We start from the raw sequence: 21,948 nt of genomic DNA on the forward strand, positions 1-21,948 counted from the left end.
GTAGCTATCACAACCTGCAACCTGCACAACACATACCTTGTGTTCGTGTACGAGGGGTCCTCGAAAAATTTCTAGCAGCGATTTAGGGTCCAAGTCCCTCTGTAGATTCGCTACTGGCTACATGTGAAGTTAACTTTATTTTTTTAGTCTCACATATAAACATTTATATACGAACGATTAACCGAGAGTTGATGAATTTTTTTACCATAAGGCTTATCTTTCAACTACCCTATCACCATGGGGACCAATGATCCAATTAAGTCTTAATAAAATAAGGGGGTTTTACCACAAAAGGTCTCTGAATTTGACCCACCCATCAAAATGATATCTGAAATTAAAAATCGATCAATATAATCCTTAAAAAGGGGTATCGCAAATCAATGTGATCCTTTTATAAAAATTATGTCAAAAATGCCATTACTTGCTGACGTGGCACATAATTGGTTACACAAGTCTAATTATATATTGGAACGAAAAGCTTCTTCGCGAGAAGAATAAAGGTACAAACACTTTTCGTCCCAATATACAAATTGGGATGAGAAGTCAGCGTTTGAAAAAAAAAATACTGTGTTGGTAGTGCTTCTCCATAGCGGGCTACTCATACTGTCCGTAACGTCTCTTGAATATATCATCCACAAAACTCATCAAGTTCGGCTTTGTTTCATCAATAATATACCATTCCTTTTATGCAAAAAAAATCAAAATTCAAAATTAAACATTTTAATATATTATTATGGGAACTTTAACGAAAAGCTCCCGGTACTGTTCACTTTAACGAAAAACCACATTTTTACACTAAAAAGTCAATCCTGGTACTATTCACTTTACCCTTTATTTTGTCTTTATCATTAAAACTTAAAGTTTTCAAGTCATTTTCATTAGTTTTCTTTATTATATAACAAAAATAATTACTAATATATTAACACCCACTTACTGCTAAGTCATCTAACATATACTTATTCAGATCCTCCAGCACCTTCTTCCAAGATGCCCACTTGGCCGCATGACATTTGTTCCGCAATACATTCCCAATCTCGTGTGTAAGTTCAGCAGACAACTCCCTCTCAGATCCCCTGAAACTATTCATGTTGATTCCGCCTGTCATTATTTCCTCTTCTGGCACGTATATGTGTAATCTTTACCTTCTTTTACCCAGATCCTTCTCCATCACACTGAAGAAAGTTGAGGTTTCACCATAAAACCAATTGGCAATATGAGAAGTAGCCTAACATCTCTTATAAGCCCTTACAAGGTTTCTCCTTTCACTATTGTGAGACTCTTTTACCTTCACATTCTCACACACGTCCTCTCACATGTGATGAATTTTCAAGCTAAACACGTGGACAACACGAATTGGATGTCATGGAGCACGTGTGGCCGTTGGGCTTCACACGTGGGCCAACTTGCTCTGATACCATGAAGAAAGTATAGGTTCCACCATAAAACCAATTGGCAATATGGGGAGTAACCCAACCTCTTATAAACCTTTGCAAGATTTCTCCTTTCACTAATGTGGGACTCTTTTACCTTCACACTCTCATACATACCCCTTATTCTGACCTTCGGCGAAATTGGTCATCATACGAACTGGGATATGAGGAGTTTGGGGCAAAAGAAAATGAGGGGAAATAGAGGATTTTGGGGAAAATGATGTGAGTAAAAGGGAGAGAGAACCTGTCAATTAATACAACCATAAGACATTTGCGCGATAAATATTTCCTCGCGCAAAGGTCACAATAATTACATTGGCTAAAACGATCAATTTTCCTTTTCAAAGCACTTTGCACGACAACCTGATAGATTTGGCTAGTGGTAATAACCAAGTTGGAGATAGTATAGGTGTTGCTGGAGTGGGGCCCTCAGCCCGTCAAGTTCTGAGGAAAAAAAGACAAAGCAGTTTCTAGTCAACCATTTGATGCAACATAGATGGATAGCATGGGTGTTTTCCTTCTGAAGAGAAGCTTGGCGCTGTTCATGAATAAACTTGCTCCCAGGAAAAAGCGAGAGCAAACTTGGAGGAGTATCTTTGCGCAACACCTCATGTACATGTGATGGAACAAGTAGTAATCAGGGGGAATTCCATTCAGCGAGAGAGATAATTATGTGGTCTGAGGGATTTGCCTTCTGAAGATGGCTAAGTGAGTCCGGTTCGAAGAGATACAGCCATTGTTGAAAGTGATATAACCACTGATGGAGAAAAGCACAGGGAGACTGCTGAATACAAGCGAGGAATAGAAGAACTGGCATCCAGGCAGCGAGTCTCACAAAGTAAATGCCCTTCTTCACCACTTGGTGTCTGTGCTATTTTTCTTTTATTTTTTATTTTATGCAGTTCATACTGTCTAAATTTCATACATCTTTATTTATATTCCACACACTTCTGTAACTTCTAGTCTTTGTGCATTTCAGTAACTTCTTGTTAGTAGAAATTGAACTTGAAAGGTGTTCTGTAGCTTACAGATGACCACCTGACCTGACATTAGTTATATTTTAATTTTTTTCCACGCAGAAGAGGCACAAAGATTAAGCAAGAGGAGAAAGGCGGAAAGCATGCGTTTATTGGATATGCAGAGAAGGCAAAAGCAACGTGCGGAAGAAGTAAGAAAGTCACAAAAGTAGGTATGGATTTCAAATATTCAATATTTGTTACATTTTATTTTTTACTCTGAATGTAGCTTTTCCTCGTCTCTTGACTCCCCTATCAAGTTTAAAGGGCATTCTGTCTGGTTTTAGATCAAGTACATACAATTGATTGTATATCACTGACTTGTTAAGTGTGTCATATTCAGGATGAAGAAAATATAAATTTGAAAGACCAACTTCGTGCTGAAGTTTGGAAGGAGCTTAAAAGATTGGAATTGACATGCATAGATACGGATCTTTGCTTCGCGTCTTAGGAATATAAATGGGGGCTGGTTTCCCTCCTCTGCCCAATGAGCTAAGCTACAATTAGTTCCCGAAGATGATTTAGGTTCTTTTGTAGTTTATGGTTTGATGGGTTTCTAATTTGATGCAATACTATCTAATGAAAGTGGAAATGGAAATTTTAGGTGCGCGCAGCATATAAACGAGCATTGCTGAAATTTCACCCAGACCCATCAAGAAGTGACATACGCCAGCAAGTTGAAGCCGAGGAAAAGTTTAAGCTTATATCTCGCATGAAGGAAAAGCTTCCACTGACTTCATGTTACTGATATTAACAGTTGAAGGATTAAGTAAGCTTGAGGAAGATTGAGCTCAAAGAATGGCATAAAGAATGAGATATGAGCTGAGGAGAAAGAAGAAAGAAATGAGAGTGTAACCATTGAGATTCAATAGATGGTTTACAGAGTCATTACAATCTGCTATATATAGCAGCACATGTTTTCTTAATGGCTAATACTAATTTCAAATAAGATGTCAAATCCTAAGTGGAATTATGTGTAATCAATTTTGAAGGTAGAAACAAACTCCAACCGAAACGTCAATTTGATGTGGATTGACATATGAGAAAATGTGATGTCAAATAATTTTTAATTATTTTATTGTGTGGGTACATTAATGCACTAATTATAGATCTTGGAAATTTATTTTAATTGAATTCTTTTTAAAATGGGTTCTACAAATATCAATTATAATAAAATAACATATTGGTTGAAAAAAAAAATCTGATATTGCCACATCAACTATCAAATTAACATTTGACGTTTATCTTTTGACGTCTTTATTAGAGATACTATAAGTAGCCATCACAACAGCTTTTAACAAACTGATATCAATCAAGCCTAACTGCTCTAGGATGACATGGATCTTCACCAGTCTGGTTTGGTATTGCTGTGCTTTGAAAAAAAGCTGTTGTGAGAATAAGCGGCTGTGCTGTGAGAATAAGCGGCTGTGAAATAAAGCCAGTAGAGTGTTTGGTAAACTTTTTTGTGAAAGTGCTTTTGGAAAAAAAAGCAGGATGATAGTGTGTCTTTTCATTAAAGGAGCACTGCAGCTCCGTGTGCTTTGAAAAAACTGGTTTTTTTTCAAAGCAGCTTCAGCTTTTCCTTTGATTTTCAGCTTATTCTCACAGCAGCTTCCAAAATAAGCCCTTTTTTTTCAGTTTACCAAACACAAAAATGACCCTCAGCTTTTTTTCACAGTGACTTTTTTTTAAATCACCTCAATCCCAAACGGGCCTAATTCTGCCACTTGTACAACATATTCCTTCACTTATCAACTGAATATACAAAATTTTCATCAAAATTGATCAATTTTCCAGTGCAACAGATTAGGCTTTTTTTTTTGGTTAATGCCTCCATAAAGCTTCCGATTCATCATTTTGTATCCGTACGTTGTCATTTTTATTTCAACCGGATTTTAGCCGGTAACAAAATCTATATTGTAAGGGATGGTTTGGGAGTGAGGTGCTTAAAAAAAAAGTATCTATGAAAAAAAGCTGTGAGGGTTTTAAGTGTTTGGTAAACTGAAAAAAAATGGCTTATTTTAGAAGCTGCTATGAGAATAAGCTAAAATAAAAAGAAAAAGCTGAAGCTGCTATTTGCAGCTTTGGAAAACTGGCTTTTTTTCAAAGCACACGGAGCTACAGTGCTCCTTTAATGAAAAGACCCACTATCAGACTGCTTTTTTTTCCAAAAGCACTTTTACAAAAAAGTTTACCAAACACTCTGCTGATTTATTTCACAGCCGCTTATTCTCACAGCATAGCCACTTATTCTCACAGCAGTTTTTTTTTCAAAGTACAGCAATACCAAATCAGCCCTAAATCAATTGTAGTTTTTTGTAGTAGGTGGCCAGGAAAATTATTCGTTCAAACGTGCAAATAATAACTTGCTTATTCTGCGCTCTTGTAATGCCATTTGGTCCTGGCGGTTTTTTCTGGCACGAAATTGAAGTGCCTACCACACAATAATGCTACCCGAGAAGCTGGAGTCTTCTATGCAACTAAGTTCAATACAATGGAATATTAAAGCAACATTTGATGTTAACTAGGAGCAGAATTTTTAAGCGTTGGCGGCTTTTTTTATTTTTTATTATTAGTTGAACAATGCGGGCTTTCTCGTTTGGTATACTTCTTGGGTCCAATTTTTTGTTTATGAAAACAGTAAGTACTATATAATTTTTAGTTACATTTCATTCATGTACAAATCTTTTTCCTTTTGTTGGGGAAATCTTTGTGGTATGAGGGGAGTTTTTATAATGAACCATACTATCTACATTTTAGTACATTATTCATAGATCATCTTTGAAAATAATCATTTAAAATCAAAACTATTAAGACATCTAATTGTAGTGAAGAAAATAGACAAATACGATTTTTAAAGAACCACTAAGGGTGCGTTTGTTGCACCGGACTATCTCAAACTGGACTAACTTCTGAGACTAAGCTGAACTGACTTAGAATAGATTAAGCTGGACTGATTTAGTGAAACGTTTGGTATAGTGTCGAACTAAGAAGTAGGATAATGAAAAAGAATTAAACCATGACGTATAAAAAATATTAAATGTTATTTGCTTCATTCCAACACCAAAGTAGCAAAACCCCAATCGACAAACCAAGGTACAAACAATTCCAAAAAAATATTATAGGTGAATTTGAGTCACTTATTCTTTACACTCACAATTCTTATAATCAGATTTCAACTTCTAACTACAAACTAAAACAAAGAAACAACAAAACCAAACTAGTACCTGTTCTTTCTTGTTCTAGTTTTCCTTTACACTCCCATGTCTTGTCCTTTCCTTTTGGGCTCAATTGAAATGGATGACAAAAAAGGAGACAACCAAGAAGAAACCTACAACAAAAAATCCTAATTCATATCACCCAACTTGTTATTTCTCTTCAGCTTGGGCTTCTTATTTCAATAATGAGCAAAAATAATAAACGAATGCAATACTACCAGCCTTTACATAATTACTACTTAGGAACTATACAACAAAATGTGTCGTCCTTCACTTCCTTAGCCTCGAAGACACCTCGTGTAACATCGTTTCCGATTTGCAGCACTCTCAATTCGCTTTCAGAACTCAGAAAATCCATAACTTCCTGCACTCTGCAACATTTTGAGTGTACACGGCAATTGGCTTTCAGTGGTTGCTGGCTGCCTTGTGTTATGAAGATAGTTGAGGTAGCTCAGCAATACATTTCAACTTCTCCCAATGACCAACAATCGCCGCTAACGGCTGTTAATAACAGTGGAGCAGCAGCTGCAGCAAGACAAAAAAAAATTTTAATCCACGGACAAAGTTGCAAATTTCCTTTCACCAATTGTGGCCTCTAGAAAAAACAAGATTGACATTGAGAAGCAGTAGTGGCTTTAAACGAGGGGTTGTATCTTTTGAAAAACTGTGAACTTTATAAACAAAAAAGAGAAGGAAAACAAAACTAGTACAACAGCAGAGTTGTTTGTCAATATCAATCACTGGGAACTATAATTCCCACAATAGTTTAGAGGATAAATTGAATGTATTAAGAATAGAAGAACAAGTTTGAATATAAATAGAGATCGACAATAAGAGGGTTGGCTGCAAACACTCAATGAGCAAGATTCAAGAAAATGGGATTCACTTGTGGGAACTCAAACAGGGTAGCAAAAGATCCCAACAGTTTTGCAATTTCTAACAATTTTCCTCGGCTGAGAAAAAGAACACTGGTGGACACAAGTTGATACCATAAATATGTAATGTTTCCACATAACAAAAACCTGAAGAAGTATGATTGTATAATACTCAAACAACTTATTTAAGGCATCTTACCTTCAATTGACCAGTGTTATACTGTAGTGTGACTAAACGCAACATCTTTGGGGTTATCCCTTCATCTCCCTGTCCTCATGGCACAAGGGGCACCAGTGCAAGCAGCTGTATGTCAAGCATGGGTCACACGGCGAGTTCTGCAGTCAACAATGCAATCAAGCATTCAGCAAGCTTCAACAACAACAACAACAAAGCCTTTTCCCACTAAGTGGGGTCGGCTATATGAATCCTAGAACGCCATTGCGCTCGGTTTTGTGTCATGTCCTCCGTTAGATCCAAGTACTCTAAGTCTTTTCTTAGAGTCTCTTCCAAAGTTTTCCTAGGTCTTCCTCTACCCCTTCGGCCCTGAACCTCTGTCCCGTAGTCACATCTTCGAACCGGAGCGTCAGTCGGCCTTCTTTGCACATGTCCAAATCACCGGAGCCGATTTTCTCTCATCTTTCCTACAATTTCGGCTACTCCTACTTTACCTCGGATATCCTCATTCCCAATCTTATCCTTTCTCGTGTGCCCACACATCCCACGAAGCATCCTCATCTCCGCTACACCCATTTTGTGTACGTGTTGATGCTTCACCGCCCAACATTCTGTGCCATACAACATCGCTGGCCTTATTGCCGTCCTATAAAATTTTCCCTTGAGCTTCAGTGGCCTACGACGGTCACACAACACGCCGGATGCATTCTTACACTTCATCCATCCAGCTCGTATTCTATGGTTGAGATCTCCATCTAATTCTCCGTTCTCTTGCAAGATAGATCCTAGGTAGCGAAAACGGTCGCTTTTTGTGATCTTCGCTAGATTGCTCCGGTCATTAGTGTGGATAAGTATATAAATGGATAGAGATAGGAAAGCAAACACAAGATGTACGTGGTTCACCCAGATTGGCTACGTCCACGGAATAGAAGAGTTCTCATTAATTGTGAAGGGTTTACACAAGTACATAGGTTCAAGCTCTCCTTTAGTGAGTACAAGTGAATGATTTAGTACAAATGACATTAGGAAATATTGTGGGAGAATGATCTCGTAATCACGAAACTTCTAAGTATCGGAGTGTGGTGTCGTCTTGACTTGCCTTATCTGTCTCATAGGTAGATGTGGCATCTTCTCTGGAAGTACTCTTCCTCCATCCAGGGGTGGTATCTTTAACTGGTGGAGATGCACAAGGTAATGTATCAATTTCACTTGAAGCTTACTTGTAGTTTCAGGCTTGGTCAAGCGCGATACAAACCATGTAGTAGGAGTCCCCCAAGTCGCCGAGCTAGGGGGTCTGCTGAAAGAGGTGACAGACAAGGTAAGCAATCAGAGCTCCGACTGATTGTTCACCTTCTCCCCATCTTGCAGCAGCATGAAGGATAAAGAGAAGAAAAATGAGAAGAGATGATATGAGATACTTTTGCTTTTGAAGAAGTAACTTTCCACAGGCTTATTCTTGAACTGAGCTGGAGGGTTTTCTGGTTTCCTCCAGAGTATAAGGCCGACTGAAGAATTTGAGGGTCAAAACAAGTCCATCAAATCTAGAGTACGTTCCACCCTGCTGATATGGGATACTTTTGCTTTTGACAGAGTAATGGATGTATCGGCACGTGTGCTGTTACGTTTGTCTCCACATGCTTCCTTGTATCCTTCGCACTTGCCCTATCTGTTCCTCAAGCAGATGCGGAATCTTCCCTGGAAACATAAGATGTTGAAGATGAGTACTCGAGAGCAATGCCAGGTAAGTAATCAGGTAAGGGGTTCCAGGCAGTCAGTTCCTGGCTGGAAGCTTGATTCCAACTGCTGACTGATTGCTCTCTTTCTCCTTGTCTTGCAGGTAAAAACAAGGCCAAAGGAAAAGACAGGGAAAAAGCATGATATGGGATACTCTTGCTTTTAACCCTGATGATATGAGATATTCTTGCTCTAGTATAGCTTGTTTGCAGAGGTATTATCGGGGGGAAAGAAAGCTGAATATTTCGAAAGGCTTCGTTGGGAGTGCCCTCTCAGATATGATGAAGGGTTGAGCATTTTTGCAGGTCTGCCTGTCCGTTGGGGATGGAGGTCGACATATATAGGAGTCTCCCTAACAACAAGTAGTAATGCTATTCCTTTACCCTGCTTGGTCATAGCACGGTAGTGGGAGCTGCCAGTTTCACATGTTTTAACTCTGTCAGAGCACTTTGAAAAAGTGGTCTGTGGTATCTGGCTCTCGAGATTCGGAAAACGATGCCTCTTCGATTTTTGAGAAAGCAATCATGTTGGGGGTCTGACTCTCGAGATTCGGAGAGCAGTGTCTCTTCGATTTTTGAGGAAGTAATCATGTTAGGAGTCTGGCTCTCGAGATTCGAAGGGCGGTGCCTCTTCGATTTTGGAGCAAGCAATCTTGTTGGGAGTGTTGTCTCGAATGTGAGTAAAGGTTGGGCATGTTTGCTAGTCTACCTTGCCACGAAGCACAAAGGTTGACACACAGGGACTTTCCAATTATCCAGCAATGGTACTGTTCCTTTACCCTCTCTTCAATTTTGAGAAAGTAGTCATGTTGGGAGTCTGGCTCTCGAGATTCGGAGGACGGTGCCTCTTCGATTTTGGAGCAAGCAATCTTGTTGGGAGTGTTTTCTCGAATGTGAGTAAAGGTTGGGCATGTTTGCTAGTCTACCTTGCCACGAAGCACAGAGGTTGACACACAGGGACTTTCCAATTATCCAGCAGTGGTACTGTTCCTTTACCCTTGTGGGTAATAATATGGTAGCTAGACCTTCAAAATTTATGTGTCTAAACTTTGTTAGTGCTGTTTCTTTGCTATTCTTTTACCTTTCTTGGTCAGAGCGATGTAGTGGGAGCTGCAAGCTTCACGTGCTCAACTTTGGCAAAGTTATATGTGGTACCCATGAGCTATTGTTGCGTGTGGGAAGTGGGTGATTGAACAGTAAGATTCATGTGCTTTCTACTTCACCAGAAGTCTTCGACAGAATGCCCATAATTTCTGCAAAGCTGAGTGTGCGTGTGACAGGTGCTGACAAGGCTAGAAAAGTAGGTGCCTCTTCGATTTCTGAGATTGGCCCTCGTGGTCTCTGAGCAGCCCAGCTTTTGAGAAAGCGAGCGCCTCTTCGATTGATTCGGAGAACGATGCCTCATCGATTTTTGAGAAAGCAATCATGCTGGGGGTCTGGCTCTCGAAGATTCGGGGAGCAGCGTCTCTTCGATTTTTGAGAAAGTAATCATGTTGGGAGTCTGGCTCTCGAGATTCGGAGGGCGGTGCCTCTTCGATTTTGGAGCAAGCAATCTTGTTGGGAGTGTTTTCTCGAATGTGAGTAAAGGTTGGGCATGTTTGCTAGTCTACCTTGCCACGAAGCTTCTCTTCGATTTTTAAGAAAGTAGTCATGTTGGGAGTCTGGCTCTCGAGATTCGGAGGACGGTGCCTCTTCGATTTTGGAGCAAGCAATCTTATTGGGAGTGTTTTCTCGAATGTGAGTAAAGGTTGGGCATGTTTGCTAGTCTACCTTGCCACGAAGCACAGAGGTTGACACACAGGGACTTTCCAATTATCCAGCAGTGGTACTGTTCCTTTACCCTTGTGGGTAATAATATGGTAGCTAGACCTTCAAAATTTATGGGTTTAAACTTTGTTAGTGCTGTTTATTTGCTATTCTTTTACCCTTCTTGGTCAGAGTGATGTAGTGGGAGCTGCAAGCTTCACGTGCTCAACTTTGGCAGAGAACTTTGGCAAAGTTTTCTGTGGTACCCATGAGCTATTGTTGCGTGTGGCAAGTGGGTGATTGAACAGTAAGATTCATGTGTTTTCTACTTCCCCAGAAGTCTTCGATAGAATGCCCATAATTTCCGCAAAGCTGAGTGTGCGTGTGACAGGTGCTGACAAGGCTGGAAAAGTAGGTGCCTCTTCGATTTCTGAGATCGGCCCTCGTGGTCTCTGGGGAGCCCAGCTTTTGAGAAAGTGAGCGCCTCTTCGATTTCTGAGATCGGCCTTTGTGGTCTTTGAGCAGCCCAACTTTTGAGAAAGCAAACGCCTCTTCGATTTCTGAGATCAACCCTCGTGATCTCTAAGCAGCCCAGCTTTTGAGAAAGCAAACGCCTCTTCGATTTCTGAGCAGGCGCCTCTTCGATTTCTGAAGCTCCGTCGAGTGCAGATTTTTATAGGGGCTGGCATTAAGTTCCAAAGCACACTTGAATCTCCACCAGTAGAAGCTTCATTCTTGCACTTCTAAGATCTTGATTTGTCCGACCTCTTCTCTCTTCAACACCTTTGAAAATGTCTGGCCCCTCCGACCGTCGTTTTGACTTGAACCTTGTTGAAGAGGCAGCCCCGCCTTCTCCAGACAACATATGGCGTCCATCCTTCGTCTCCCCCACTGGTCCTCTTACCGTTGGGGATTCCGTGATGAAGAATGATATGACCGCTGCGGTGGTGGCCAGGAACCTTCTCACTCCCAAAGATAACAGACTACTTTCCAAACGGTCTGATGAGTTAGCTGTTAAGGATTCGCTGGCTCTCAGTGTTCAGTGTGCAGGTTCTGTGTCTAATATGGCCCAACGCCTATTTGCTCGAACCCGCCAAGTTGAATCATTGGCGGCTGAAGTGATGAGTCTCAAACAGGAGATTAGAGGGCTCAAGCATGAGAATAAACAGTTGCACCGGCTCGCACATGACTATGCTACAAACATGAAGAGGAAGCTTGACCAGATGAAGGAAACTGATGGTCAGGTTTTACTTGATCATCAGAGATTTGTGGGTTTGTTCCAAAGGCATTTATTGCCTTCGTCTTCTGGGGCTGTACCGCGTAATGAAGCTCCAAATGATCAACCTCTGATGCCTCCTCCTTCTAGGGTTCTGTCCAGTACTGAGGCTCCAAATGATCCCCCTCCGGTGCCTTCTCTTTCTGAGGCTCTACCGACTGCTGAGACTTCTCCTAAGCAACCTTTGTGAAGGCTCCCTCTTGTGTGTTTATTTTGACTCATGTATATGTACATATTTGTAGCTTATCGGGGATATCAATAAATAAGCTTTCCTTCATTTCAACGTATTGTGTTAAATACACCAAAGCCTTATTCGCTAAGTTCTTTGAATTTTCTTTTGTTGAAGCTTGTATGTTGAAGCTTTCTGAGTGGAGCATGTAGGTTGGGGTAGTGTTCCCTTAATTTTCCGAGTGAGGAAAACTTCTCGGTTGGAGACTTGGAAAATCCAAGTCACTGGGTGGGATCGGCTATATGAATCTTAGAACGCCATTGTGCTCGATCATGTGTCATGTCCTTCGTTAGATCCAAGTACTCTAAGTCTTTTCTTAGAGTCTCTTCCAAAGTTTTCCTAGGTCTTCCTCTACCCCTTCGGCCCTGAACCTCTGTCCCATAGTCGCATCTTCTAATCGGAGCGTCAGTAGGCCTTCTTTGCACATGTCCAAACCACCGTAACCGATTTTCTCTCATCTTTCCTTCAATTTCGGCTACTCCTACTTTACCCCGGATATCCTCATTCCTAATCTTATCCTTTCTCGTGTGCCCACACATCCAACGAAGCATCCTCATCTCCGCTACACCCATTTTGTGTACGTGCTGATGTTTCACCGCCCAACATTCTGTGCCATACAGCATCGCCGGCCTTATTGCCGTCCTATAAAATTTTCCCTTAAGCTTCAGTGGCATACGGCGGTCACATAACACACCGGATGCACTCTTCCACTTCATCCATCCAGCTTGTATTCTATGGTTGAGATCTCCATCTAATTCTCCGTTCTTTTGCAAGATAGATCCTAGGTAACGAAAACGGTCGCTCTTTGGTATTTCTTGATCTCCGATCCTCACCCCTAACTCGTTTTGGCCTCCATTTGCACTGAACTTGCACTCCATATATTCTGTCTTTGATCGGCTTAGGCGAAGACCTTTAGATTCCAACACTTCTCTCCAAAGGTTAAGCTTTGCATTTACCCCTTCCTGAGTTTCATCTATCAACACTATATCGTCTGCGAAAAGCATACACCAAGGAATATCATCTTGAATATGTCCTGTTAACTCATCCATTACCAACGCAAAAAGGTAAGGACTTAAGGATGAGCCTTGATGTAATCCTACAGTTATGGGAAAGCTTTCGGTTTGTCCTTCATGAGTTCTTACGGCAGTCTTTGCTCCTTCATACATATCCTTTATAGCTTGGATATATGCTACTCGTACTCCTTTCTTCTCTAAAATCCTCCAAAGAATGTCTCTTGGGACCCTATCATACGCTTTTTCCAAATCTATAAAGACCATGTGTAAATCCTTTTTCCCATCTCTATATCTTTCCATCAATCTTCGTAAGAGATAGATTGCCTCCATGGTTGAGCGCCCTGGCATGAACCCGAATTGGTTGTCCGAAACCCGTGTCTCTTGCCTCAATCTATGCTCAATGACTCTCTCCCAGAGCTTCATTGTATGACTCATTAGCTTAATACCCCTATAGTTCATGCAATTTTGTACGTCGCCCTTATTCTTGTAGATAGGCACCAAAGTGCTCGTTCGCCACTCATTTGGCATCTTCTTCGTTTTCAAAATCCTATTGAAAAGGTCAGTGAGCCATGTTATACCTGTCTCTCCCAAAAGTTTCCACACTTCGATTGGTATATCGTCTGGGCCTATTGCTTTTTTATGCTTCATCTTCTTCAAAGCTACAACCACTTCTTCCTTCCGGATTCGACGATAAAAAGAGTAGTTTCTACACTCTTCTGAGTTACTCAACTCCCCTAAAGAAGCACTCATTTCATGTCCTTCATTGAAAAGATTATGAAAATAACCTCTCCATCTGTCTTTAACCGCGTTCTCTGTAGCAAGAACCTTTCCATCCTCATCCTTGATGCACCTCACTTGGTTTAGGTCTCTTGTCTTCTTTTCCCTTGCTCTAGATAGTTTATAGATTTCCAACTCTCCTTCTTTGGTATCTAGTCGTTTATACATATCGTCGTAAGCCGCTAACTTAGCTTCTCTAACAGCTTTCTTCGCCTCTTGCTTCGCTTTTCTATACCTTTCACCATTTTCATCGGTCCTCTCCTTGTATAAGGCTTTACAACATTCCTTCTTAGCCTTCACCTTTGTTTGTACCTCCTCATTCCACCACCAAGATTCCTTTTGGTGTGGGGCAAAGCCCTTGGACTCTCCTAATACCTCTTTTGCTACTTTTCGGATACAACTAGCCATGGAATCCCACATTTGGCTAGCTTCCCCCTCTCTATCCCACACACATTGGGTGATTACCTTCTCTTTGAAAATGGCTTGTTTTTCTTCTTTTAGATTCCACCATCTAGTCCTTGGGCACTTCCAAGTCTTGTTCTTTTGTCTTACTCTTTTGATATGTACATCCATCACCAACAAGCGATGTTGATTAGCCACGCTCTCTCCTGGTATAACTTTGCAATCCTTACAAGTTATACGATCCCCTTTCCTCATTAGAAGAAAATCTATTTGTGTTTTTGACGACCCACTCTTGTAGGTGATCACATGTTCTTCTCTCTTCTTAAAGAAGGTGTTGGCTAAGAAGAGATCATATGCCATTGCAAAATCCAAGATAGCTTCCCCATCCTCGTTTCTCTCCCCAAAACCATGGCCACCATGAAAACCTCCATAGTTGCATGTCTCCCTGCCCACGTGTCCATTTAAATCTCCTCCTATAAATAACTTCTCCGTCTGAGCAATTCCTTGCACCAAGTCTCCAAGATCTTCCCAAAATTTCTCCTTCGAACTCGTATCCAACCCTACTTGAGGTGCGTACGCACTAATCACATTGATAAGTTCTTGTCCTATTACAATCTTGATTGCCATGATTCTATCTCCTACCCTCTTGACATCTACAGGGCAAGGCGTTGCTGCCCTTTTTGGAGCTGCAACTTCACAAGTTTGAAATTGAATCAAAATTACCATCAATCAATTTATCAGGCAGGTTGAATTTTGAGAATTTGATAGATAAAAAGAGTTTAGAGAGTAGAGAGAGAAAGAGATGGGAGAGAGAGATAGGAAGGGAAGTGTAACTGAGATGGTGGGAGTTCGAATTTGACCGGTGCCTGGAGGTGTAGTTGTAGCCGCTAACGGTGAGGCCCTGAGCAACCAAACAGATGACCGCCCACTTGAGGAGGCCTTTGGTAACAAACATAGATTACGTGGCTGGAAACCGACAAAGGAGCTGAAGACGATCGAGAGGGCAAAGGTGCGACGAGGAAGGAGAAAGCGAGGAAGAAGAAGACGAGAGGGCGACGGTGCGAAAGAGAAGGGAGAGGACGGGATTAGCAGTCCGCTCGTTCTGGGGTTCTTCGTTAAGACCTTCTAGCGAAGGTTTAGATAGAATTCTAGGGTTTTGGTAAAAATTGTTCTCTTCTTATTAATATATAAACTTATACAATCTCTTATAATTTAGGAAACAAGTATCCCTAATACATAAGGATACCAATTGCATAATTATAATATCTCTACATTCCTTATTCTTCAAGGTTGACTCACGCAACACTGCCCCTCATGTTGGTGCGTAGATATCACCTAGGCCCAACTTGTCAAGTGAGTCTTGAAACACTCTTGCTGACACTACATGCGTTAACATGTCAGCCAGCTGGTCTTCGGATCTTACATATGGAATATCAATTAACTTAACATCCAACTTTTCTTTAATAAAATGTATATCCACCTCAACATGTTTCACAATGAACTGGATTATTAGCTATTTCTCGCGCAGCCTGATTATCACAATATAAAAGCATCGATCCACATGGCTTGAACCTAATCTCTGCAAGAAGAATCCTCAGCCATAATAACTCATAAATCACATGCGCCATTCCACGGTATTCAGCTTCTGCAGTGGACCTGGCCACAACATTCTATTTCTTGCTTCTCCAAGTCACAAGGTTTCCTGCAACAAATGTGAAGTACCCTGACGTAGAGTGTCTATCAATAACATTCCCAGCCCAATTAGCATCAGTGTACCCTTTTACCTTCATATGCCCATGTTTCCTGAAGATCAACCCTTTTCCAGGTGCACCTTTCAAATAATTCAAAATCCGCATAACAGCAGCCATATGATCCTCACTATGAGAGTGCATAAATTGACTTACTACACTAACAACATATGCAATATCTGGTCTCGTAAGAGACAAGTAAATCAACCTTCCTACTAACCTCTGGTATCTTTCCTTGTTTGCTGGCACCTGGTCTGGGTAGATAGCCAAATGATGATTTTGAACTATAGGTGTTTATGCTAGTTTGCATGCCAACATCCCAGTCTCAGACAAAAGATCCAGAACATATTTTCGCTGAGATATGTAAATACCGTCATGGGAACGAGCAACTTCAATTCCCAAGAAGTACTTCAAACCTCCTAAATCTTTCATCTCAAACTCCGAAGAAAAATACTCTTGTAATCTCTCCATTTCTTTTGTATCATCACATGTGACTACCATATCATCCACATATATTGTCAACAAGGTAACCTTTCCTCCATTGCGTTTGATAAACAAAGTGTGATCCGCACTCCCTTGTCGGTACCCATATTTCTTCATTGCATCAGTAAATCTTCCAAACCAGGCCCTCGGCGATTGTTTGAGTCCATAAAGAGCCTTTCGTAGTCTGCATACTTTGCTTGCTTTATTCTGCACTTCATACCTAGGTGGGAGCTCCATGTATACTTCTTCCTCCAAGTTTCCATGTAGAAAAGCATTCTTCACATCAAATTGTTTCAACGGCCAATCAAAGTTAGCAGCTAAAGACAACAGAACCCGTATAGTATTCATCTTTGCTACTGGGGCAAATGTTTCCTGATAATCTACTCCAAAAGTCTATGTGTACCCCTTAGCTACCAACCTTGCCTTGTATCTGTCAATGGTTCCATTAGCCTTGTGTTTGATGGTGAACACCCATTTGCATCCGACTGGTCTTTTTCCTTGTGGTAGTGACTCCACACTCCAAGTTCCATTTTTCTGTAAGGCCTCCATTTCGACCTCCATTGCTTCTATCCACCGAGGATCCCACAAAGCTTCTTCCACTTTTGCTGGAATTTTGATTCCATCCATTTTATTCACCAAGGCTTGGTACTTAGGAGATAATCGATGAGTAGAGACATACTTTGCAATAGCATATCTAACTTTTTCATCCCGAGAATACCTGTCAGGTGGTTTCCCACAATTTTGTCTAGGAGGCAACACATAAGTACTTTCAATGTTAGTCAAATTATGAGCTTCATCAGATTAGGATAAACGTACCTCATGGATATCCTCGGGACAAGGACGGGTACAACCAGAGGAGGGTTATTTTTTGAAGTGCTTGGGTTGTCAGAAACTTGGCTTAATGGTTGCAGCTCACTGCTGTGTTCATATTGTGCATAGGGCTATGAAATGCCTTCATTGTTTTGTACATTAGGCCGTGATAAGCCTTCTACTTCCTTGATTTCTGAGATAGGCAATCCCAACTCACCCATGCTGCTGCTGTTCGGCCCAAGTTCATTTAAACCCACGAGCAGTTGTTGGCCCTGTTGGCAGATTCTATCACGGTGGCAACCTTTATGCTGGCAGGTGTCACTATGGCTATCCTCATGCCCAGTTAAAAGATTAATCCAACTGTAATCTTTATGTGCATTCATCTCCCCCTGAAGATTATAGTGGGTGTGATTAGTGATAAAAAACATCTCGTGTTCGGAAAAGGTAACATCCATGGTGACGTACATATGCTTGGTCTGCGGGTGGTAACACCGGTACCCTTTTTGCTGACCATTAAATCCCAGAAAAATACATCGAATTGCATATGGATCCAACTTACTAAGCTGAATTTTGTGGAGGTGCACATAGGCCACACAACCAAATATATGTGGTTGCAAATGAAGTGAAGATGGTAACGTCACATGGTCTGCAAAAATTTCCATAGGAGTGCCAAAATTATTCACTTGGGAGGGCATTCGGTTCATGAGATAAACATAGTATCTTACAGCATCCGCCCAATAGGAATGAGGAGCGTGAACACCAATAAGAAATGCTCGAGTGGTTTCCAAAATGTGTCTATTTTTGCGTTCTGCAATCCCATTTTGTTCCGGGGTTTGTGGGCAAGTAGTCTCATGAAAAATTATGTGCTCTTGAAAATATTGAGAAACTTCGGTATTGAGATATTCCCCACCATTATTGGACCTGAGAACCTTAAAGGGCAGAAAGTATTGATTTTTAACCATGCAGTAAAACTGGTGAAAAATTTGACCAACATCACTTTTATGTTTCATAGTATAAAGCCATGTCATTCTGGTGCAGTCATCCACAAATACAACAAACCAACGAATCCCATGATTAGTAGCTACTGGAGAATGCCCCACACATCAGAATGAACCAGCTCAAAGAGAACTGTTCTTTTATTGAAACTCAAATGATAAGAAGTACAATGACTTTTTGCAAGAATACAATCCTTACTTTGGAAATCAGAGTCTGAAACGCCATGAAATAAAGACAGAAACAATTTTTTTAAATAACCAAAAGACGCATGCCCTAATCGACGATGCCATAACCAGATTGTCTTATTCTTGTTTGGGTGGCTACTACGCACTTGATTTACTCGGCTTGCCGACACATCATCCACATGATATAACCCTCTCCTCCTAGTACCACGTCCAATTATCGCCCGAGTCTGGATATCATGAAGTAGGCAAAGTGGGAAACATTAACACAACACAATCTAATTGCTCAATAACTTGACCAACAAAAAGTAGATTATTAGATAATGACGGAACAAGTAGTGCGTTGTGAATGGACAAAGATGGAGTAAGGGAAATAGAACCTGCTCCCGTTACAGTAGCAACATCACCGTTGGCTATGATGACATCCTCTTTAGACGGTGAAGTAATGTGATAAAATAATGATGCATTGTAAGTCATATGGTACGTAGCTCCAGAGTCAATTATCCAACCAGTATCTCTTTTGGTGGATGCTATTAAAACAGTACCAATTTTACCTAAATCTTCCGAATTGTCATCCAATGAAATTTGGTTGATTAAGGATAGTAATGGACCGGTTTCATCAACCTCGGTCGCTGCCTCCAAGGTCTGCCTTGTAGATTGGGCTTCTTCCGTGACATGGTTGAATTGATTTGGCCCTGACTGACCCGCTGCAACATAAGCGACACCTCTGCCACCATCAGCCTTCTCTTGTTGGACATTGGGTCCAACGTGGCCCCCTGCACTAGACGTTGCTCCTGGTCCAGCAGCGGCAATTTGGTTCTATTCACCAGCCATCACAACGACTTCTTGGATAGATTTGGTTAGGTTACGCAGCCTTGATGTTTACAAGGTCTGCAGTTTGGATTTTCTGCTTCTAACAGTCTATGGTTCAGACTGTGAGAGGGTTTGTTAGCTGTTCTGAGGTTTTGTTTTGGAGGAGGCAGGCCGAACCTGCTCTGGATACCAAGATAGAATTCTAGGGTTTTGGTAAAAATTGTTCTCTTCTTATTCTTCTTTCATAGAGGAATATATAAACTTATACAATCTCCTATAATTTAGGAAACAAGTATCCTTAATACATAAGGATACCAATTACATAATTATAATATCTCTACATTCCTTATTTTCCAAGGTTGACTCACGCAACAGGTTTTAGTCGACGCGAGTCCGGTTAATTCCATTAAACGCAGTCCTGATTGCTAACAAACATGGGACTAGACTAAGACTAGACTAACTGTTAGTCTAATCCAGTCCAGTGAGGGTTAGTGAAGGGAAACAAACACACCCAATATGACTACTAATCCAACAGTAAAATAATTTCGAATTTGGGTGATTTTATGATCTTGGGGGAAGAACTAAAAGATAGACTGTTGGTTCGTTGAAATATGATATGAAGTAGGTCCTATAGAGGATCCCTCGAATAAGCTTATTTGAGAGATCCCTCAATGCAAGGTGACTAATACATATATGTATATCAGTATATGTATACATAATAACAAAATTATGAGTCTTGATTATTGAAACTGAGCTTGAAATTTATGTATATTAAATTCTGATATTTAACATTTTTATTCTTTCGTCTTTGCAAAATGCTAAACAAACCATTCTCTACCTACGTGTTAAACTCACTATAACTGTCACCCCATTATACATCTTGTGCAACATTTATTGGCAATTTCTGGTCTTCAGAATTCAAACTGGGTGTAGTATCACTTGAACACCATGTTGCGGGCGAACTGTCAGAAACTGAATGGGGGAGTGCACGTAACCCGGGGAAAGAGTGAAACTGTAGCGTTGCAGAATCATTGAAAGAGCAATCTTTGCTTCGATGATTGCAAAGTTCATGCCCACACAGGTTCGAGGTCCCATTCCAAAGGGCATGAATGCGACCGCATTGTTGTTAGTAGCTTTAGCAACCCCTTCTGAGAATCTCTCTGGTTTGAAAAGTTGCACGTCTTTTCCCCAATATTTAGGGTCATGGTGAAGTGCCAGATTTGCGACGTGCAATTCAACATTAGCGGGAACAACGATCTGTCCCAGTCTAACTTCCTTTAGAGATTCCCGAGTAAGGGAAACAACAGGAGGATATAACCTTAGAGCCTCATTGATGATCATACCCATCTGCATGCATCAAAACAAAAATGGAGGCTAGATAACACATCCAGAAGCACGCCTTCATTACTTTTACGTGCTTTTTCAAGCAACGCTTACTCAAGCCATTAGGATTGATTTTCTTACCGTTTTTAATTTGTTGAGGCCATCAGTATTTGGATTTTCTTTACCAAACAATTCTAGGACCTCCTTTCTAGCTTCCTCTTGCCAATCTGTATGAAGAGCCAGAAGAAAGACGGTCCAAGCAAGCAAAGAGTTAGTGGTTTCTTGTCCAGCAAAGTAAAACGTCTTGCACTCATCAACTAAATCGTCCACCGAAATCCGCTGCTTCTCATTCGCATCATGATGAGCCTTTAAAAGTATTCCAAGATAATCTCTTCCAAAACCGCCTGCCTCTCCAGTCCTTGCTGTCTTTTCTCTTTTCCTAACAATCTCTGTGATGATGTCGCGAATGCCTTTCTCGAGCTTCTCTGATTTTATCTCATCACTGGTTTTATAAAACATACTGCAAATTTGAATCATGGAATATTAGACATGTGAAGACAATGACACTCCTAATTACGTACATAAGAGTCAATTATAAATGTAAGACGTACAACATGAATGTTACATAATTATTTCTGAGTTTGAAAGTACCTGATGCCAGGAAACCTGAGTTTGAAAGTATTTCTGAATATTAAGGAGGTTAACTCCCTCAACATTTCAAAAATGTTCTTTCCTTCTAAGAAGCTGCTGCCAAATGCTGTCCTAGAAATCACTTCTGAGGTGAAAAACCTAAACTCTTCATTCACCTCAATCTCCTTGCCTTCATAAGTTTTCCATCTTTGTACCATCGTCTCAGAACTCTTTATCATTTCAGGAATCATATTCTACAGTAACACACAATACCAGCATGCAATTAACAAATTTCCGTTAAATATTTCTCATAAACAGTTGAAATCCATTGCAAGAATTATGTATAAGGAATTGCCAGGCGTCAAGTACTTTTAAGTTCTCTCCATGGAAGGCATGGTGCGCCAGCTTTCTTAGTTTCACCCACTTTTCACCTTCTGCCATTGAAATGCTGTCTCCTAATAGCTTCTTGATGTAGCCTTGGGACCTTTGTTTCCGATAGTTTCTATCTTTGTTGTTTAGTACCTCTTTGCACAGCTCAGGTTCCGCAATGATCATCTGTGGTTGAACACCATACCACTGAAGAAAATTCTTCCCTGTTCCAACAGAATGACCAAACTTAATTATATATTTGAACTAAGATACACACACACACACACACATTACATATGCGCATGCATAGTTAATGAAAAGTTTGTCACCAAATATCTTGCTCCATGCGTGAATATGAGGCTGAACTGCAGAAAATATGTCATGGGTTAAACTTCTAGGCCTTCCCATTGTTTCCCTTTTCATGCTCAATATTTCTTTGGTGCTTCCATGGATAAATTTGTATGAAGGGCCATGGACTCCTTGCGCAGCCATCTGATTCTGTATGTGGTTTGGAGTCCACCATAGTTTCTGAAAGTTCTTGATCAGGAGAGCTAAAAGAATCACTAGCAACAGACACAGAAAGCTTGAAGTAGTAAGTACTGGCATTTCGAACAAGAACCAACTCATTTTTCTGGTTCTCTTTTTTCCTTTTGGTATTCAGTTTACCCCTCTCAACCACTCTCTCGAAGAATAGTGAAGAAGTG

At 40.7% G+C, this 21,948-nt stretch overlaps 1 protein-coding gene across 1 annotated transcript; it reads right to left on the minus strand.

Annotated features, from left to right (window-relative positions):
- Nucleotides 1–19,662: 19,662 nt before the first annotated feature.
- On the minus strand, nt 19,663–21,948 carry LOC126606409 (cytochrome P450 CYP749A22-like). The gene is made up of 5 exons (XM_050273795.1): nt 21,574–21,948; nt 21,245–21,468; nt 20,897–21,129; nt 20,387–20,765; nt 19,663–20,269 (listed from the first exon to the last, which is right to left on the minus strand). The coding sequence occupies exons 1-5, from the start codon at nt 21,869–21,871 to the stop codon at nt 19,841–19,843; spliced, it is 1,563 nt and encodes a 520-aa protein (XP_050129752.1). The 5' UTR covers nt 21,872–21,948; the 3' UTR covers nt 19,663–19,840.

This window comes from Malus sylvestris, chromosome 16, assembly GCF_916048215.2.
Source record: "Malus sylvestris chromosome 16, drMalSylv7.2, whole genome shotgun sequence".
NCBI classification, from domain to species: domain Eukaryota; kingdom Viridiplantae; phylum Streptophyta; class Magnoliopsida; order Rosales; family Rosaceae; genus Malus; species Malus sylvestris.